General features: G+C 40.9%; 2 protein-coding genes across 2 annotated transcripts in view; both read right to left on the bottom strand.

Moving 5' to 3' along the window:
• The window catches only part of LOC131334159 (uncharacterized), an 87,010-nt gene that overhangs the window by 46,795 nt on the left and 18,269 nt on the right, over positions 1 to 21,946 (bottom strand). The gene's annotated exons all lie outside the window — the stretch shown is intronic.
• LOC131332548 (uncharacterized) lies at positions 19,002 to 20,120 on the bottom strand. Its single transcript, XM_058366853.1, has one exon. The coding sequence runs from the start codon at positions 20,118 to 20,120 to the stop codon at positions 19,002 to 19,004; it is 1,119 nt and encodes a 372-aa protein (XP_058222836.1).

The following is a 21,946-nucleotide window of genomic DNA, read 5'->3' as shown; positions in this document are numbered from 1 at the left end:
CCAGAAGATGGTTTCAGACAGGTGGATTTCAAAAAGATGGGTTTTCATATGGCTCACATTTCTTTTTTCTTTTTGTAGTGTTTGGGATGAAATACCACTAATGCCCTCCATTTAATGGACAAGAAGGACGGCGTTAGGGGTGAGGACTAAATTGACACACATTTTAAACATTGGAGACGAAATTGGACAAATGTTTAGATTGAGGATGAAATTGACCACTCGTTAATTCTTTGGGGACCAAAAAGGTAAATAAGTTGTCTACTGAGTAACCACCGCAAACAATTGCCATATTCGATAGTTAGTTACCGAAATTAAGACATAATTTCAACATTCAATTATCGAAATCTATGCATCTTATTTTTGTTATACTCTAGTTCAACAATTACTTACCGATATGTGGATGCATTTCTGACATGTAGTTACTGAAATATGTTCTTTTTTTCAACAATTATTTACCGAAATATATGTAGGATTTTTGTATATGTACACACATGTTGAAAATATTAACCAATTTCGGCATCTACTTTTCGTAACTTATTAAGCCTAGCTTAGGCATATTTCTTATATATAAACACTAAAATTATAATTTCTTATAAATCGTATTAGATTGTTAACCACCAATTCCTCTAAAAATTTAAGTTGTTAAAGAGAGGGACAATTTTACTATTTATGTTCTCAACACGTCCCCCCACGTGTAGTCAGACTTTCTTCCATAAGCGATCTAAACACATATAAATTTTAATCGTTTGGTAGGCAGTGAGATTCAAACACAGAATCTATTGTCTACTCTGATACCATATTAGATTGTTAACTACCAACTCACTAAAAGGCTTAAGCTGTTAGAAAGAATGGTAACTTTATTATTTATATTCTCAACAAATCTATAAAAAAAAGAAGTAAATTAACCATTATTTTCATAAATACATTAATTAAAAATTCAAAAATTGTAATAAATAAGTAGTTATTTTTTAAGAATCCTTAACGGAACAGACTTCTTAACCTAGCTATAAAAAGTAAAAACACGTGAATTAGAAAACTTCTTTTCATTGCTGGAGTGTTTGGTTTAGTTTAAGAGAAGAGGTTTTTTTTTCTTTTATCCCCTAAACTATGCAAGTTTTTTGTACTTCATCCCTAAACTATCACTTTGGCGATTTCATCCCCTCAATTATCTCTCTGTTACCTATGTGATCCAATTGATAACAGCCATCACGATTTGGATGGAAAAAAGCCTCATGTGCCAACCACGTGCAATCCCAACCCAGGAGCCAGGGGTAAAATTGTCAATCCAGGTCTTATCTCCCATTGGCGCCAGCTTTACTTCTGTTTCCCTCCAAATGTGATATATACACCCATTATTTCCTCAAAAAATTTTGACTGCTTCCATTGGGGCCTGTTATTAGGTGTGCTTCCTCTCATTCTCTCTCCATATACACGTTTTATCTGAGTTTTTCTCCCACTTTGATGATTTTGGGGTTGTGTTTTCTTTCAACTGAGTATTTTGGGTACCATTTTCAGATAAGGGATCTTGGGTATCCCAAACAATCTTTCCCCATCTGGGTTTCTGACGCAGCGGAATTCACGAGAGATTAGTTAGCGTACTAATCCAAACGAGATAAACAACTCGTCGCAACGAGCAAATCTTGCGCACAAGAAAGAAAGAGAAAATCTCTGCAATATTATTAATCAAAAAGCTACCTAAACTCTAGGTTACAAACCCTTAAATAGGCTGAAACCCTAGAAACCCTAAAAATAAACTTGGAAAATAAAAAGTGCCATAATTTGGGGCTTTTCCTAAAACTGAAAACGGGAAAGAAAAACAAGACTTTCCCAAAAAGAATCAACTTAAAAGGAAATATGGTCTAAGAGTTATTAATGAAACAAATCTTTCCTAAAACGGCAAAATAACGCAATTGAAGGCCTATACGAAGGAATTAGGCCGAAAAGCACCATCGATCATCAACTTAGGGTTAATGAGTATTGACCGGAGCGCGAAATTAAGTCAGCCCACCAAGTTTGGGCCTATTCCGAGCTCGTCCGAATTTAGCCAATTTGGGTAATCTGAAATTAAACACCGTTTGGACTTTCGGGGCTTGGCTCGGTCCAGCTGATCATGGAATTGGGCCTCCACGTGTTCTACATCAGTCCCCTCTTCTTCGAAAGAACTCGACCTCGAGTTCAAGTCTGGATACAGCGGCTCCTCAGCATGATACTCAGATAAATCAGCAACATTGAAAACCTTTGAAATCTTCATGGAATCAGGAAGATCAATCACATAAGCATTGTCACCAATCTTCTTCAAAACTTCATACGGACCATACTTCCTGGGCTTTAGCTTGTTATATGTTCCCACTGGAAACCGCTCCCTGCGCAAAAACACCATCACAAAATCCCCCTCTTTGAACAATTTCTCACGCCTGTGTTTGTCTGCAGCCCTCTTGTATTTCGCATTCGTCTCAGCTAGCTTCTGTTTTACTTGCTCATGCACCTCTTGAGCCTGTTTAGCCATTGCCTCAGCTGCAACGCTAACCCCGGGACCCCGTGAGAGACGAACCAAATCCACTGTATGCTTTGGAGATGTCACATATACCAAGGAAAAAGGTGATTTTCCCGTGGCACTGTGAACTGCACTATTGAAAGCAAACTCAGCTTGCGGCAAAGCATGATCCCACTGCTTCGGTTTGTCACCACAGATACTGCGAATCAAATTCCCCAAACTCCGATTAGTCACTTCAGTCTGTCCGTCAGTTTGTGGATGTGCAGTAGAACTCCTCTTCAGCGATGTTCCAAACATCCTCCACAGAGTCACCCAAAAATGGCTAAGGAACTTCACATCCCGATCAGAGGTAATAGACTGTGGCACCCCATGCAATCGAACTACCTCTCGAAAGAACAATCGAGCCACATGTGAGGCATCCGATGTCTTTCGACAAGCAATAAAGTGCACCATTTTAGAAAACCTGTCAACTACCACAAATACAGAATCTACACCTCGTTGGGTACGAGGTAGTCCCAACACAAAATCCATAGACAGATCCTCCCAAATATTATTAGGCACAGGCAAAGGAGTATAAAGACCAGTATTTTGAGACTGACCCTTAGATACCTGACAAGTATAGCACCTCCGCACAAAATTTCCAGCATCCTTCTTTAGTTGTGGCCAGAAATAGCGCTCCTCCAAACTCGCAATAGTCTTATCCCTCCCTAAGTGTCCACTTAACCCTCCACCATGAAGGTCTCGGATTAAGCCTTCCCTTAAAGAAGATTGAGGAATACAAAGACGATTGCCACGAAACAAGTACCCATCAGTAACATGAAAGTCACTAATAGGCCGGTTCTGAACGCATACTGCCCAAATTTCTTTGAAGTCTTCATCCTCTGGATACAGCTCCTTTAAGAACTCAAAGCCTACAACTTCATGGGCCAAAGTCACCAACAAATCAGCCCGACGACTCAATGCATCAGCCACCCTATTTGACACCCCAGACTTGTGCCGAATAGTGAACGGAAATTTCTGCAAGAACGTAGCCCAGCGCACATGCATACTGTCCAACTTCTTCTGGCTATTGATGAACTTCAGCGCTTGATGATCAGTGTACAACACGAACTCCCTCTGAATCAAATAATGCTCCCAATGTTTGAGAGCGCGAATCACAGAATAGAACTCCTGATCATAAGTGCTCCACTTTTGTCTAGCTTCACTTAGCTTTTCACTAAAGAAAGCCACTGGTCTCTTCTCTTGGGACAAAACAGCCCCAATACCAACTCCACTAGCATCACACTCAACTTCAAAAATCTTCTCAAAGCTAGGTAGAGCTAATACCGGTGCAGTACAAAGCCGTTCTTTAACCAGCGCGAAACTTTGCTCCGCTTCACTTCCCCACAGAAACTTGCCCTTTTTCAAGCACTCCGTGATTGGTGCTACGATAGTACTGAAATTTCGAATGAATCGCCTATAGAAGGTGGCCAATCCATGGAAACTTCTCACTTCCGTAACAGATTTAGGCGTTGGCCAATCACGAATAACTCGAACCTTCTCTTCATCCACATGAATACCTTCAGAACTCACCACATAGCCCAAGAATAATAAGCTGCGAGTCAAGAAACTGCACTTCTTGAGTTGAATATATAGCTTATTTTCTTGCAGCACCATCAGCACTTGGTGCACATGCTCCACATGCTCCTCCTCAGACTTGCTATAAATCAGTATGTCGTCGAAATAAACGACAACAAACTTTCCAGTGAAAGGCCGCAGAACCTGATTCATCACCCTCATAAAAGTACTCGGCGCGTTAGAAAGGCCGAATGGCATAACCAACCATTCGTACAGGCCATCCTTAGTTTTGAACGCCGTCTTCCATTCGTCTCCCGGTCGGATACGAATCTGATGGTACCCGCTCCGCAAATCAATCTTCGAAAACCACTTCGACCCATCCAACATATCAAGCATATCATCCAGGCGAGGAATTGGAAATCTATACTTGATGGTTATTTTGTTGATGGCCCGACTGTCCACGCACATACGCCAACTCCCATCTTTCTTTGGCGTCAACAAGGCTGGAACACCACATGGACTCAAACTCTCCCGAATGTGCCCCTTCTGCAGCAACTCCTCTACTTTCTCCCTCAGAATCTCATTCTCCTTCGGACTCATCCGATAATGTGGTAGGTTGGGCAGACTTGCCCCAGGCACCAAATCTATCGCATGCTGAATATCTCTCATTGGAGGGAGCTCATTAGGCACATCTTCAGTAACAAGCTCCTCAAATTCCTCCAATAATGGCTGTATCTTTTTAGGTATAGGAACTATCAGAATCTTTGCTTTGTCCCTTTCCTCCACAACCAGAGACTTTACCACCATAGCATAAACCTGTTCCGACTCCTTGAAATCTGTCACAAATTCAGCTTCGGAACTAGCAATTGTTAGAAACGAAGACCCTTCTGTTTTAGGTGGTTTGACAGGCTCCTTATGACTGGAAGGAGCCATAACAACCTTACGTGACTCCCAATTAAAACTATAAGTATTATCACGACCCTTATAAACAATATCAACATCAAACTGCCAGGGTCTACCTAATAGTACATGGCTAGCATCCATCTCAATTACATCACAGATAACTTCAGATCTATAAATTTTCCCAATTGAAAGAGGAAGTTTACAAATTTCAGTTACCTTCACCGTAGGGCCTTTCTTTATCCAACCGATGCTGTATGGAGAGGGATGAGGTTCGGTTGGCAACTTCAAATGGTCCACCAGTCTTTTTGCCACAAAATTCTCACAACTCCCACTGTCCACGATCAAGTCACATACTTTCTGATTGATGGAACAGTTTGATCGAAAGATGTTGTGACGCTGATTGGAATCTTCTGCTCTCGGCGCGAATAACACCCGTTGCACCACACAATTCACTCGTTCCCCATCCTCTTCTGCATAATCTACATCATAAGAATTTTCTTCTGGCCAATCCTCTTCAGGCCCATCTTCTTCGCCACCCCCTTCTACTAGGCCCACCTTCCGATCTGGACACTCATTGGAGCGGTGTCCAGGCTTGCTACACCGAAAACACTTATCTCCAAAGGGTTTGGCATATGGATTAGGGGCTTTAGTCACGTTCCTGTTATTGGAGCTACCTGCCTGATTAGCTCCTCCAAATTTAGAACCACCACCAACTGTAACTTTAGGTTGAAAAGGAGGCACTGTTGGCTGTTTCTCTTTCCCCTTATCAGCAGCAGGAACAAACGACTCTCGACGGTATCCTGAATTGGCTGGTTTACGCTCCATCTGTTCGGCCTTAATTGCTAAGTTAAGGGCGTCATCAACTTCCCAAACAGGCTGCAATCCTATCTTTTCCTGAATTGAGGGTTTCAACCCGTTCATGTACCTCGCTACTTGCTGACCTTCAGTCTCACTCAGATTATTACGTTCTGAGAGTCGATTGAATTCAGTCGTGTAATCAAAAACAGACCTAGATCCCTGCGAACAGTTCTGGTATGACCGGAACAGATGTTGGTCATAGTCAGACGGCAAAAACCTCTCCATCATAAGCTGTTTCATTCTGCGCCATGTTGTCACAGACTCTTTTCCTTGCCTCCGTCGTCTCGCCTGCAATTGGTCCCACCAAACTGCAGCGCCGCTCTTTAGTTTATAAGCGACCATCTTTACTTGCTTCGACTCAGGAACTTCCATCATATTAAGGAACCTCTCAACCTCTGAAACCCAGTCAAGAAACTCTTCCATCTGTAAATTACCGTTGAACGTGGGAAGGTCCACTTTCATGCGGTAATCATCGAACCGATGTTGTTGTCGCCCAACGAGACGGTCTTCTTGTTCTTCATTATCCTCAGGTTCGAATTCTTCACTCTCAGCATCATGTATTACCATCTGACGACGACCGGCTGCGCCTCGGGCAAATCCTCCGGCACGATTCCGATCTTGGTTACGAGGTTGGCGATGGGCAAATCCCAACGCGCGATCCTCCTCAACCCTCCCTGGCCTTTGGCGGATTTGTAGAGTCATCTCCTGCAGCATCTCACGGATCTCAGTGAACTGAGTGCGGGTATCCTGACGGATCTCAGTGAACTGAGTGCGGGTATCCTGACGGATCTCCGTCAACTGTGCTTGTTGATCCTCCACCATCCTCCTTAGGTCAGTAAGCCCACATTATGGCTACAATAAAACTGATGATAAAGAGAAAGTTGACCTTTATATTAGCAAAAAAGAGGAATGCAATATTGAAGTTCATGATCAAGATGAAATTGGCATCAATACTTGTGTGCAAGAGAATATTGAAATTATTTCAGATGAGGCTGCGGAGGACCAAAATAATATTGCATTGGAGGCTTGTGCGTTTGGGCTTACTGACCTAAGGAGGATGGTGGAGGATCAACAAGCACAGTTGACGGAGATCCGTCAGGATACCCGCACTCAGTTCACTGAGATCCGTCAGGATACCCGCACTCAGTTCACTGAGATCCGTGAGATGCTGCAGGAGGAGATGACTCTACAAATCCGCCAAAGGCCAGGGAGGGTTGAGGAGGATCGCGCGTTGGGATTTGCCCATCGCCAACCTCGTAACCAAGATCGGAATCGTGCCGGAGGATTTGCCCGAGGCGCAGCCGGTCGTCGTCAGATGGTAATACATGATGCTGAGAGTGAAGAATTCGAACCTGAGGATAATGAAGAACAAGAAGACCGTCCCGTTGGGCGACAACAACATCGGTTCGATGATTACCGCATGAAAGTGGACCTTCCCACGTTCAACGGTAATTTACAGATGGAAGAGTTTCTTGACTGGGTTTCAGAGGTTGAGAGGTTCCTTAATATGATGGAAGTTCCTGAGTCGAAGCAAGTAAAGATGGTCGCTTATAAACTAAAGAGCGGCGCTGCAGTTTGGTGGGACCAATTGCAGGCGAGACGACGGAGGCAAGGAAAAGAGTCTGTGACAACATGGCGCAGAATGAAACAGCTTATGATGGAGAGGTTTTTGCCGTCTGACTATGACCAACATCTGTTCCGGTCATACCAGAACTGTTCGCAGGGATCTAGGTCTGTTTTTGATTACACGACTGAATTCAATCGACTCTCAGAACGTAATAATCTGAGTGAGACTGAAGGTCAGCAAGTAGCGAGGTACATGAACGGGTTGAAACCCTCAATTCAGGAAAAGATAGGATTGCAGCCTGTTTGGGAAGTTGATGACGCCCTTAACTTAGCAATTAAGGCCGAACAGATGGAGCGTAAACCAGCCAATTCAGGATACCGTCGAGAGTCGTTTGTTCCTGCTGCTGATAAGGGGAAAGAGAAACAGCCAACAGTGCCTCCTTTTCAACCTAAAGTTACAGTTGGTGGTGGTTCTAAATTTGGAGGAGCTAATCAGGCAGGTAGCTCCAATAACAGGAACGTGACTAAAGCCCCTAATCCATATGCCAAACCCTTTGGAGATAAGTGTTTTCGGTGTAGCAAGCCTGGACACCGCTCCAATGAGTGTCCAGATCGGAAGGTGGGCCTAGTAGAAAGGGGTGGCGAAGAAGATGGGCCTGAAGAGGATTGGCCAGAAGAAAATTCTTATGATGTAGATTATGCAGAGGAGGATGGGGAACGAGTGAATTGTGTGGTGCAACGGGTGTTATTCGCGCCGAGAGCAGAAGATTCCAATCAGCGTCACAACATCTTTCGATCAAACTGTTCCATCAATCAGAAAGTATGTGACTTGATCGTGGACAGTGGGAGTTGTGAGAATTTTGTGGCAAAAAGACTGGTGGACCATTTGAAGTTGCCAACCGAACCTCATCCCTCTCCATACAGCATCGGTTGGATAAAGAAAGGCCCTACGGTGAAGGTAACTGAAATTTGTAAACTTCCTCTTTCAATTGGGAAAATTTATAGATCTGAAGTTATCTGTGATGTAATTGAGATGGATGCTAGCCATGTACTATTAGGTAGACCCTGGCAGTTTGATGTTGATATTGTTTATAAGGGTCGTGATAATACTTATAGTTTTAATTGGGAGTCACGTAAGGTTGTTATGGCTCCTTCCAGTCATAAGGAGCCTGTCAAACCACCTAAAACAGAAGGGTCTTCGTTTCTAACAATTGCTAGTTCCGAAGCTGAATTTGTGACAGATTTCAAGGAGTCGGAACAGGTTTATGCTATGGTGGTAAAGTCTCTGGTTGTGGAGGAAAGGGACAAAGCAAAGATTCTGATAGTTCCTATACCTAAAAAGATACAGCCATTATTGGAGGAATTTGAGGAGCTTGTTACTGAAGATGTGCCTAATGAGCTCCCTCCAATGAGAGATATTCAGCATGCGATAGATTTGGTGCCTGGGGCAAGTCTGCCCAACCTACCACATTATCGGATGAGTCCGAAGGAGAATGAGATTCTGAGGGAGAAAGTAGAGGAGTTGCTGCAGAAGGGGCACATTCGGGAGAGTTTGAGTCCATGTGGTGTTCCAGCCTTGTTGACGCCAAAGAAAGATGGGAGTTGGCGTATGTGCGTGGACAGTCGGGCCATCAACAAAATAACCATCAAGTATAGATTTCCAATTCCTCGCCTGGATGATATGCTTGATATGTTGGATGGGTCGAAGTGGTTTTCGAAGATTGATTTGCGGAGCGGGTACCATCAGATTCGTATCCGACCGGGAGACGAATGGAAGACGGCGTTCAAAACTAAGGATGGCCTGTACGAATGGTTGGTTATGCCATTCGGCCTTTCTAACGCGCCGAGTACTTTTATGAGGGTGATGAATCAGGTTCTGCGGCCTTTCACTGGAAAGTTTGTTGTCGTTTATTTCGACGACATACTGATTTATAGCAAGTCTGAGGAGGAGCATGTGGAGCATGTGCACCAAGTGCTGATGGTGCTGCAAGAAAATAAGCTATATATTCAACTCAAGAAGTGCAGTTTCTTGACTCGCAGCTTATTATTCTTGGGCTATGTGGTGAGTTCTGAAGGTATTCATGTGGATGAAGAGAAGGTTCGAGTTATTCGTGATTGGCCAACGCCTAAATCTGTTACGGAAGTGAGAAGTTTCCATGGATTGGCCACCTTCTATAGGCGATTCATTCGAAATTTCAGTACTATCGTAGCACCAATCACGGAGTGCTTGAAAAAGGGCAAGTTTCTGTGGGGAAGTGAAGCGGAGCAAAGTTTCGCGCTGGTTAAAGAACGGCTTTGTACTGCACCGGTATTAGCTCTACCTAGCTTTGAGAAGATTTTTGAAGTTGAGTGTGATGCTAGTGGAGTTGGTATTGGGGCTGTTTTGTCCCAAGAGAAGAGACCAGTGGCTTTCTTTAGTGAAAAGCTAAGTGAAGCTAGACAAAAGTGGAGCACTTATGATCAGGAGTTCTATTCTGTGATTCGCGCTCTCAAACATTGGGAGCATTATTTGATTCAGAGGGAGTTCGTGTTGTACACTGATCATCAAGCGCTGAAGTTCATCAATAGCCAGAAGAAGTTGGACAGTATGCATGTGCGCTGGGCTACGTTCTTGCAGAAATTTCCGTTCACTATTCGGCACAAGTCTGGGGTGTCAAATAGGGTGGCTGATGCATTGAGTCGTCGGGCTGATTTGTTGGTGACTTTGGCCCATGAAGTTGTAGGCTTTGAGTTCTTAAAGGAGCTGTATCCAGAGGATGAAGACTTCAAAGAAATTTGGGCAGTATGCGTTCAGAACCGGCCTATTAGTGACTTTCATGTTACTGATGGGTACTTGTTTCGTGGCAATCGTCTTTGTATTCCTCAATCTTCTTTAAGGGAAGGCTTAATCCGAGACCTTCATGGTGGAGGGTTAAGTGGACACTTAGGGAGGGATAAGACTATTGCGAGTTTGGAGGAGCGCTATTTCTGGCCACAACTAAAGAAGGATGCTGGAAATTTTGTGCGGAGGTGCTATACTTGTCAGGTATCTAAGGGTCAGTCTCAAAATACTGGTCTTTATACTCCTTTGCCTGTGCCTAATAATATTTGGGAGGATCTGTCTATGGATTTTGTGTTGGGACTACCTCGTACCCAACGAGGTGTAGATTCTGTATTTGTGGTAGTTGACAGGTTTTCTAAAATGGTGCACTTTATTGCTTGTCGAAAGACATCGGATGCCTCACATGTGGCTCGATTGTTCTTTCGAGAGGTAGTTCGATTGCATGGGGTGCCACAGTCTATTACCTCTGATCGGGATGTGAAGTTCCTTAGCCATTTTTGGGTGACTCTGTGGAGGATGTTTGGAACATCGCTGAAGAGGAGTTCTACTGCACATCCACAAACTGACGGACAGACTGAAGTGACTAATCGGAGTTTGGGGAATTTGATTCGCAGTATCTGTGGTGACAAACCGAAGCAGTGGGATCATGCTTTGCCGCAAGCTGAGTTTGCTTTCAATAGTGCAGTTCACAGTGCCACGGGAAAATCACCTTTTTCCTTGGTATATGTGACATCTCCAAAGCATACAGTGGATTTGGTTCGTCTCTCACGGGGTCCCGGGGTTAGCGTTGCAGCTGAGGCAATGGCTAAACAGGCTCAAGAGGTGCATGAGCAAGTAAAACAGAAGCTAGCTGAGACTAATGCGAAATACAAGAGGGCTGCAGACAAACACAGGCGTGAGAAATCGCAGAAGAGGAAGGAGATCGAGTTGAACTAGAGGAGGTGATATTTGTTGAGCCCAACATCGAAGAAACAGTGGAGGTCGATGTTGAATGCAATCATTATGGCTACAATAAAACTGATGATAAAGAGAAAGTTGACCTTTATATTAGCAAAAAAGAGGAATGCAAGATTGAAGTTCATGATCAAGATGAAATTGGCATCAATACTTGTGTGCAAGAGAATATTGAAATTATTTCAGATGAGGCTGCGGAGGACCAAAATAATATTACATTGGAGGCTTGTGCGTTTGGGCTTGATGAATCACCCGCAATAGAGTTGACTACAACACTACAAGAAAATATGGCTGTTGCTGAAATCCGATTTTCTAACAAAGGAGTGCCAACCAATTCTATAATAAATCAAAGTCTAGAGAATCAGCAACTTCAGCATAAGGTTCTAGTTGATTTTCTTGGAGTGCAGCAATTTGATTGGGTTCTCAACATTCATCTAGTGAATTTTGTCAACAAGTTAAAGCATGGTGAGAAACAATCTTTGCAAATACACTTTTTCTTGAAGTTTTATTTCAAGTTAAGGAAGGAGTTGAAGTATTCTAAGTATCTGTTTCTTTGGCATGGAAGATGGCAGATTCCTAACGAGAACTCGAGGTCGAGTTCTTTTGAAGAAAAGGAGACTGATGTAGGACAAAAATGGAGAGTTTTTGTATTTTATTTTCTTTGTTTGAGAATAAGATTTTGGTTAGGAATATTTCCGTTTAGGTTAGAATTATTAACTTTCCGTATTCGGTTTAAATTTGATTTTTGCCTTTATTAGAATTCTTGGTCTACAAGAATTAAGATTTTATTTTAATTAATTAGGAAATATGTTTTATTTAATGCCGCTTGTTTTGGCATGATTTATTATTTCTTTTACAGTAGGATTTATAGGGTTAGTGTCTTATAAAAAGGGCTGTAACCTATTCAATTATTAGACTTTTAAACTTTTATCAATAATATTACAGAGATTTTCTCATTCTTTCTTGACGCGGCGGAATTCACGAGAGACTAGTTAGCGTACTAATCCAAACGAGATAAACAACTCGTCGCAACGAGCAAATCTTGCGCACAAGAAAGAAAGAGAAAATCTCTGTAATATTATTAATCAAAAGCTATAAAAGTTCAATAATTGAATAGGTTACAACCCTTTTTATAAGACCCTAACCCTAGAAATCCTACTGTAAAAGAAATAATAAATCATGCCAAAACAATTGGCATTAAATAAAACATATTTCCTAATTAATTAAAATAAAATCTTAATTCTTGTAGACCAAGAATTTTAATAAAGGCAAAAATCAAAATTAAACCGAATACGGAAAGTTAATAATTCTAACCTAAATGGAAATATTCCTAACCAAAATCTTATTCTAAAACAAAGAAAATAAAATACAAAAACTCTCCATTTTTGTCCTACATCAGTCTCCTTTTCTTCAAAAGAAGAACTCGACCTCGAGTTCTCGTTAGGAATCTGCCATCTTCCATGCCAAAGAAACAGATACTTAGAATACTTCAACTCCTTCCTTAACTTGAAATAAAACTTCAAGAAAAAGTGTATTTGCAAAGATTGTTTCTCAGCATGTTTTAACTTGTTGACAAAATTCACTAGATGAATGTTGAGAACCCAATTAAATTGCTGCACTCCAAGAAAATCAACTAGAACCTTATGCTGAAGTTGCTGATTCTCTAGACTTTGATTTATTATAGAGTTGGTTGGCACTTCTTTGTTAGAAAATCGGATTTCAGCAACAGCCATATTTTCTTGTAGTGTTGTAGTCAACTCTATTGCGGGTGATTCATCAAGCCCAAAAGCACAAGCCTCCAATGCAATATTATTTTGGTCCTCCGCAGCCTCATCTGAAATAATTTCAATATTCTCTTGCACACAAGTATTGATGCCAATTTCATCTTGATCATGAACTTCAATCTTGCATTCCTCTTTTTTGCTAATATAAAGGTCAACTTTCTCTTTATCATCAGTTTTATTGTACCCATAATGATTGCATTCAACATCGACCTCCACTGTTTCTTCGATGTTGGGCTCAACAAATATCACCTCCTCTAGTTCAACTCGATCTCCTTCCTCTTCTACGATCTCATATCCATCATAATAGCTGGAACGTGATGAATCTGAGATTGAAAGATTTTTATCGGTTTGTTGACGCTTTGAGTGACCCGAACCCAACAGTTTCAGTGATGTGTCCCTCGAGTTTTCAGTAGCCGCAACGGTATAATTTTTATTACTTGAAAAAGAATAAGACAACTCAAGATTATCTCGGGACAATCGCTTGGACTCAAGATTTCTTCGATACTCTTCATATAACATCTGACCATGATGCGATTGAAGAAATCTATCACTCATCAATCGTCTCATCCTGAGCCATGTCTTGACTGGTTGTTTATACTGGCGCTCCCGATTATATTGCAATTGCTTCCACCATCTAGAAGCATAGCCTTGTAATTTACAAGTCACGTATCTAACTTCCTTTTCTTCCGGAATTTCCATATACTCAAGAAACTTATCAACTTTACGAAACCAATAAATTAAATTCTCAGGATGGCAATACCCTTTAAAACTAGGAATTATTGGTTGTACCTGAAAAGTTGAAAAGTCGTCATCTGTGCGGTAAAACCCTTCAAATCTTGAATGTCGCTTTTTCGACTGATATCCATAATAATCCTCAAATAACTCGTCTTCAGATTCATCCTCACTATCAAGTTGATAATAAGAATATCTTCTGGAGACGTTTTGATTAATAGGTTGGTTGCGGGCAAATCCCTCAACGCGGTTCCTATCAACTTTGCGTTTAACAGATTGACCATGGGCAAATCCCTTGGTGCGAGTCCTGTTAAATACTTCACCACGACGAACGTCAATGGGTGTGTCTTCAACTTTGTTTGGTGCCATCGAGCCAGGTAAAGCCTTGCTCTGATACCACTTGACGCAGCGGAATTCACGAGAGATTAGTTAGCGTACTAATCCAAACGAGATAAACAACTCGTCGCAACGAGCAAATCTTGCGCACAAGAAAGAAAGAGAAAATCTCTGCAATATTATTAATCAAAAAGCTACCTAAACTCTAGGTTACAAACCCTTAAATAGGCTGAAACCCTAGAAACCCTAAAAATAAACTTGGAAAATAAAAAGTGCCATAATTTGGGGCTTTTCCTAAAACTGAAAACGGGAAAGAAAAACAAGACTTTCCCAAAAAGAATCAACTTAAAAGGAAATATGGTCTAAGAGTTATTAATGAAACAAATCTTTCCTAAAACGGCAAAATAACGCAATTGAAGGCCTATACGAAGGAATTAGGCCGAAAAGCACCATCGATCATCAACTTAGGGTTAATGAGTATTGACCGGAGCGCGAAATTAAGTCAGCCCACCAAGTTTGGGCCTATTCCGAGCTCGTCCGAATTTAGCCAATTTGGGTAATCTGAAATTAAACACCGTTTGGACTTTCGGGGCTTGGCTCGGTCCAGCTGATCATGGAATTGGGCCTCCACGTGTTCTACATCAGTTTCCCCCAGATTTTGGGGCTAGAAAAATCTAAGGTAAACAAAAGATCATCTGGGTATCTGTGATTTTATTGCAATTTGTAGATTTGGATTCCTATAGATAGAATCAAGAATCACTTTTGATTCAGGGCATTTCTTCATCTTATGGTTAAAGAAGCAATACAGAGAATGGTAGCTGGAAATGGACTGTTCTACCCCATTATATACAAAAAGCTGTGGGAAAAAAACTGAGTACACTAGCGCCACCCCCCCCAAATTTTTTGCGCATGCAGTTGCAAACAAACTTAAACCCCCACACTAATGCACTGCTATGCACGATCGGGGAAAAAAAAAACTTGCCTCAACTCATCCATCCCGATTTACCCAAAAAATACTCATCCATCCCGAATTACAGCACTGCTACGATTTCCAACCAAGGATTTTGCGCCAAAAACCCTTGCCTTCCGTTTGATTTTTGTTCCAGATCAAACCCTAAGTGGGGATCGCACCATATCAGATGAGAGAGGAAGGGAAGTAGCGTATAAGAGAGAGAGAGGTGGAAAAAAATGACGTAACAGGTGGGGAAATACTTCATTGGACCTGGAATGTCTAATTTGCCCCTCTCAATTGGGCTGGGATCACACGTGACTATCAAATGAGCTTCTTTTCCGTCCAAATGAGGAGAACTGTTATCAATTGGATCACTTAGGTAACGGAGAGACAGTTGAGGGGATGAAATTGCCAAATTAATAGTTCAGAGACGAAGTAGAGAAAACTTGCATAGTTTAGGGGATAAAAAAAAAAAAATTCTTTTAAGAGAAAGACTTCTTCTTCTTTTTGGTCAAACCGAATAGATTATGTAGTAAGAGTACTAAGCTAAAAGGAGAAAGTTCCAAATGCAAAAAGAAAGGAGTACTTCTGACCACACGGCGTTTTATTGAAAAAAGAAAGGAGTACTTTCCATAACGTAACTGGGATTGAAAATAAGTATTGAAAAAGAAGTAAGTAACTAAAAGGGTGGTTCGTTTTTTTTTTCTTTTTGAAAACTGATTTTAATTAGCAATTCACCATAACGTAACTGGGATTGAAAATAAGTACTAATAAATAAGTTATTGCAAAATGATTTTAAAAAAATACACTCTCCGTCCCTAAATAAGTGTTCGGCGCGCAAAACTAGGCCTTAAAAAAGAAGCATTTGTTTCATTAAAAAAATCAAATTTTTTTCATAAATCAATAGATAGCAATGAGTTCTATTAGATTGTGAAAAAAAATTAAATTTTTTAATAAAAAATATGCATATTTTGTAAAGCCTAGTTTGCACGCCGGACACTTATTTAGGGACGGAGGGAGTACAAATTATGAAAGACAAAGACCAAACGGGTGTCGTCTACTTACCTTTTCCACACAAACACATGGAATCCTGGACGGATGAGAGGCCTGCAAAGATGTCTTTCATATCGTCTATACCAAAAAAGGAGATTAGAAGATCAACTTAATTTATATAAATACGTCTTCTTTTCCTTCGAAGAAAACCTTTATGTCTTGTTCCTCTGCTAGCTTTTATAGTTGCATGTATTCACCTGGCTCTATCATTTCTAACAATAATAGAGAACTGCCATTTTAACTCATGTTTTCCATTTTTACTATTCTTATTTTTCATTGGGTGGTCTTAAAGTTCACTCTAATATAAAGTCATGGAGACGGGAAAGCAACGGCGAGATGAGAATGAAGAGGAAAGAGGAGAGAGAAGGTGACACTCATTTTTGAGCGGACCAGTTAAAATACGTGGGGCTCACAATAGGTGGGGTTCAATAAATTTGGTTATTAAGAAGTATGATCTAATAATTGAAGAAAGATTGTGCTCATGCATGTACCAAAAAAAGAAGGAAAGATTGTGCTCGATCTCCTTCTTTTCCTTTCTCACATCATCTCGCTTTTAATCAGGATAAGGTCTTCTTCTTCTTCTTCTTCTTTTTTTTTTTTTTTTTTTGCGGTCAGTGTCACAACTTACTCCATTATCTTTTCTTTTCTTTTTTTGGTCAAACGAAAAATTACTCCATTATCTTTTCACCTCAAGAGTATACTAAACTTTTTTTTCCCCTAATGGTAAGTTGTTGGAGTAGTATTAAGGAGTAGTAAGTTAGCTTACTACTAATTAAAAAATAAAAATTGATCATCTCGAACTCATGACCCTTTGTGAATGAAACCCATAAGAATATATAGGCCATTGGCCTAAAGCCTTGGTTCCAGCTATGCCAATTTGATTGGTGTAACTTTCTTTTCTTTTTTTTACGGGAATATTGTTGGTTTAACTTCAAACTTTGACTTATATAGCAAAACGATTTGGCAATTAGAAAAACATGATACCATCCCGCAAAATATTTGTATCCTGCCTTTTGAGATCAATCTATTATTTTATAATTAGACTTTAAAAGAGGTTGATCATCATCTTTGATTATCCAATGTCGACAGACTCGACACATAGAAAGACTACTAACCATGAACACTGAAAAAGAGAGGAGTGCTTTCCATATATAAAGTGGAGTGGCAAACAAAAGACCAAAGACCAAAAGTGTCATGCATGCACTAGTAACGTACACTTCCGATGGAGTAAATAATTGAGAGTGGAAAAGAAGTAAACTTATGATGTGGAATTTTTTTTGGGTAAACTACGATCGAGTGCATTAAAGAGTAGTTCACATTTATTGAGTACTAAACGTAAATGTAAAGTATGAATGCGATTAGAGACAATTTGATTCTACAAGTAAATATATTAGCAGTCATATCAGTAAAGCGTATGAAAATACCCTGACAAGTTTTTAATTTGTTCCAACGGAGCCTCTCATGGAGAACATAAAATTACAATTGGCTATCTATAGACCCGTAGGTGAAGTATCTTTTAGCCAAATTACATTAATCATGTTTGAGTGGCTTACGTAAGGGATTCAATGATAAAGTTTAACTCTCTCTCTCTCTCTCACACACACACATGTACAACCTGGTGGTACGTTGAGGTATGGATTGAGGAGGCGAGGGAATTGACTCAGGCGAAAACTCGATCAAGTACCACATGTGATGAGACCTCTCAATGTCTAGCTCTTATACCATTTTAGTTTTGTCTGGAAGTTTCCAACCTGAAATCAAGTGGCTGAAGTAAGACCACTCAAGACCTAAGAATGATATCATGTTAATTAGTTTGGAGGGGTCCAACCTAAATCTTATGGGCCATGTGTAAAGTAGGTTCTAGATTATATTAGCAAAATTTGGGTGGCTTGAATGAGCAATATGAGATAATGTCTATGCGATAAACAAAAATATTTCTCAAACAAGTGTTATAATTGATTGAAGTCATGTTTTTGGGACACGACTTTAAGCTTAAAATCGATGTCTTGCTCAAGGTATGGTTATGATAATTAATACTCTTGCTCAAGGTATGGTGATGATAATTAATACTCTCTCTCTCTCTCTCTCTCTCTCTCTCTCTCTCTCTCTCTCTCTCTCTCTCTCTCTCTCACCTTATTTGTCAAGCTTATTGGATATGCACTTTTTTTTCTTTTTTTTTTTGAAGAGTTAAAAATTCATTAATAACAAGATAAGTGATTAAGTGTTAAAAAAACACATCGGGTTCTTGTAACACAAGTAGTATTGTTAATTATCGATCAATATTATCCCGCAAGAAACAAAGGTGATGGGGTTGGATGAATTTGTTTATATATTTTAAGCATCAAGTGAGGGCTTCGAGCATTGTTGCCCAAGTAATAGCATTGATATCACACACCTTCACAAGAACACAACAAGGAAAAGAATAAGCCGCATTACCATGGCGCGACTTAAAGCTTTAAGGTGTATCTCCGGACAAAAACCCAACTTCAACAACATGCGTTTGGAAAATAAGTATAAGTAGTTTAAAAAGGCTCAATTTGGAGATTTGAAGCTCTGGATTGAGGTACTCTCGTCAGTTGCTCTGAGTACGTACCATATATACAAAATATAGAAGAGATTCAATTCATTAATTCCAACCGATACAGATCATGGCAGAGTTTATATATTCACCTGAAAACCGACTTAACTCCTAACCATGGTTCTAACAAATTGATAATTGTCATTACTAATTACATAACAAACTGATTAACTAAACATGCTTTACAGGATTGACATGAACAAAGCTGCAACAACATGATTATTCCTTATTCTCCTTATGTTTAGAATCTCCGCACTCCCTCAAAGCCAAAGGACGAGAGCTGAGGGCAATCCACTTTCTCCAAGTACAACAAGCTTGGAAATAATGTAGCCACTTCTTCCCAATCCATCCTCAGTTCTCTCAAGAACTTGAGACGTAAAATCTTGACCATCCATGGTGGTGAGTCTGGTGACTTAGACACCTCTGCTTGTATAATTTGCATACGCGAAAGCTTTCCTACACATCTTGACCATCCATACGTAAAGTTTCTTCAAGCTGTTGAGTTCATTTGGCTTTATCCAAATGGGCATCAACGACGAAGGCCAACACCTCAAGTCTAATTTCTCTAAGCTAGCAGGAAGCGATGGGGACGCCACACTCGTGCCGTTGAGCTTCTCGATTGGCTTCGATTGGGGATCAGGAATTGGTGCAATCCACGATATTGCTAATATTCGCAATGATTGAAACTCTGATAAGCAGTTTAGCTCTCCATTTTCTCCTGTGGTCTCTTTGTCGGCAGAGAGGCTGAGTTTCCTCAACTTCTCCAACTTCACCAAATCACCGAGTGTGCACTGCTTAGTGCCTTTCCTTGAGCTAAAAATAATGAATCCCTTGAGAACTCGGAGCTCCGAAAGCGAAGCAAGTCCCTCAGGCATTTCGTCCAGTAGGTAACAGCCGGACATGTCCAAGTGCGTTAGCTTTCTGAGCATACCTATCTCCTTGGGCAACTTCTCCAAATCCCGGCAAGATTTCAGGTCCAATATGTTGAGATGGTCTAATTTGGAAATGGAATCTGGAAGCTGTGTGATTCCACAGATCCCATTGAGGCTCAAACACCTCAGGAGTTTTGCATCGTGCAAATATTTTAAGAAATCTGGGTACTCTACTTCAATGTAGTTGTCTGTGGAACTACTGCTCCAATTTCCCAGATGAATCACTGCGATGTCCTTCGTCTTTGATAACCAGCGGCTCGGGAAGTCGAGGCAATTCTCGTTGATATTGAATAAAGTCAGGAGCTTGTCGTGATTTGAGAACTTGGATAGATGTTGTAATGACCCTTGTTTGGTTTTCTCCAACCATGCTCTGCGAGAACTGGCAGTGGGGTTGCCTTCTGAATCGAAGAAGCCCCTAGCATGTGCTATTTTGAGCAAAGCTGATCGAATATCTGGCTTTACCGAGCATACATTGAAGTCTCCTTTGACCTTTTCTTCGAAGGGCTCAACGAATCCCATGGCAATTAGCTCTTCAAACAACAGATCCGCAATCTCCTCCCAATCTCCTGCAGCAGTGGAATGGAGGAATTCCTCTCCCATCCACAAGTAAATGGGGACCTTTTTCCTGATCAGAGAATTTTCCGGGATTTATGAGAAATACAACAAGCTCTGTTGCTGTTGGGGTTTGAGAGCATCATAACGTTCTTTAAAATCGACAAAGGCTTCGGTCTCTTGGAAATTTTCAGTGCATTTTAGAATCGAGGCTGCATTTTCGGATATGGGAAGGTGAGAATTGTCGGAAGATTTAGGAGCTAAAGAGGTTTCAAGAGGTAGAGAAATGTGGGATTTCAATCCCGATATCATCTCATGGACTTTAGGAATTGCAGTTTGTAAAACCTCAACAGAGTTTGTTTCTTCACTGCAGAGAGCTTCCCAATCGTAGAGCATCAAAGTTTTGGTAAGAGCGTTGAGGTGGTCTTCCCATTCTTTGAGTCTTTCAAGGGTCGTTTTGATGTCGGAAAGATCTAGCGGAGAGGGATCACCACTCTCGGACGAACAAAGATGGGGATTGCATTTGGACAGGTAATGAATCAGAGTTGGGATTACCACGTCGTTGATCTTGTGGATTGGCATGATCTGGTCTGTCTGCAGGCAAGAAAGGAATTCAAGACATGTACGATCAGGTGGTGTGAGACTAGATGAGAAACTGGGTTTGGGAAGGAAAGGAAGTGGTGGCTGTTGTGGAGGATGAACTTGTTCGGTGGAAAGAGATGAAGAGGATGCCATGGAGTTGTTCTAAAGTTCGAGAACAGAGGAGTAGTAGAAAGGAGAAATGGGGAAGTCTATCTATGGTGGATTGGATTCATTTCACTACTAAAAAAGGAGAAATGCACAAGTCTATCTATAGTGGATTCATTTTACTACAGCCACTCCCTACCATTTGGTTGGAGTCAAAAGTCTCCGGCCCAAACAAGAAGGAATCAAAAACAGAGAAAGAAAAACGAGTATACAGCCTTAAAGGCCCATCCACTTTTCATTTGCAACAGTGAGGTGGAAAAAGGATACGGCTTCTCTGCAATTGAGTTATAGAGAACCCTTTGCAGTCTCATCTCATCTTTTCATTTCAGCAATCAAATGATTCAAATTTTAAAGAGACACTTCACGACAATAAATTATTCTTTCCAAGAAGAGTCTTTCAACAAAATCTAACCATTAGGACGGCTGAAATTCCATGTACTGCTCTCTGCAGTCCAAACATTGACCGCAGAGATAGAAAAAACATATCAAAAGATTTTTGAGGTAGCCATATCCCATATGAACACTCACAGAAATAAAAGAAGCAAAAACTATCAACTCGCAAGATTTCTGTTATTTGGGCCAATGACGAAAGAACAGTTGAGTATGTACCAAGTCAAGCTAAGTACCACAAATTGGCTTGATCAAGTCGAAACTATTGTACTTTTGTACTTAACGGACGAAAAAAGTATGATTTATGAACGAAATTGAGAAGAAGAGATACCAGTGAAGGTGTTGAGCTTGAGGTTGGCCTGAGCACGATCGGCGAAGAGCTCAGCGTTCGTAGGTTCCATAGCAATGGCTTGAGAGTAGAGGTCAACGGCCAGTTCGAAGTGGTCGTCAATAAACGCCTCTTACGCCCTGGTTTCGAGATTGGACGCCATGAGAGAGAGGGAGAAGAAAATTCTTGACTTGCGGCAATAATTGCAGAACGGGAGTATTCCATATAAAGAGCGTGAGAGAGAAGACTGCCTGGCCAATTTCGTTCATAATGGGCTTGTGCATAATTTGGGACACCTGTCCTTGCTTGCCAGCAACATGTGCAGAATGTAGTAACCGTCAATAGCCGTTTTGCCCGATCCCAATCAAGGCTGCCTGGCCAATTTTGTGATCCAACCCAACTCCAAATA

Source organism: Rhododendron vialii, chromosome 7a (genome assembly GCF_030253575.1).
Source record: "Rhododendron vialii isolate Sample 1 chromosome 7a, ASM3025357v1".
In the NCBI taxonomy this organism is placed as follows: Eukaryota; Viridiplantae; Streptophyta; class Magnoliopsida; order Ericales; family Ericaceae; genus Rhododendron; species Rhododendron vialii.
This window is presented reverse-complemented; position numbering and strand designations above follow the sequence as displayed.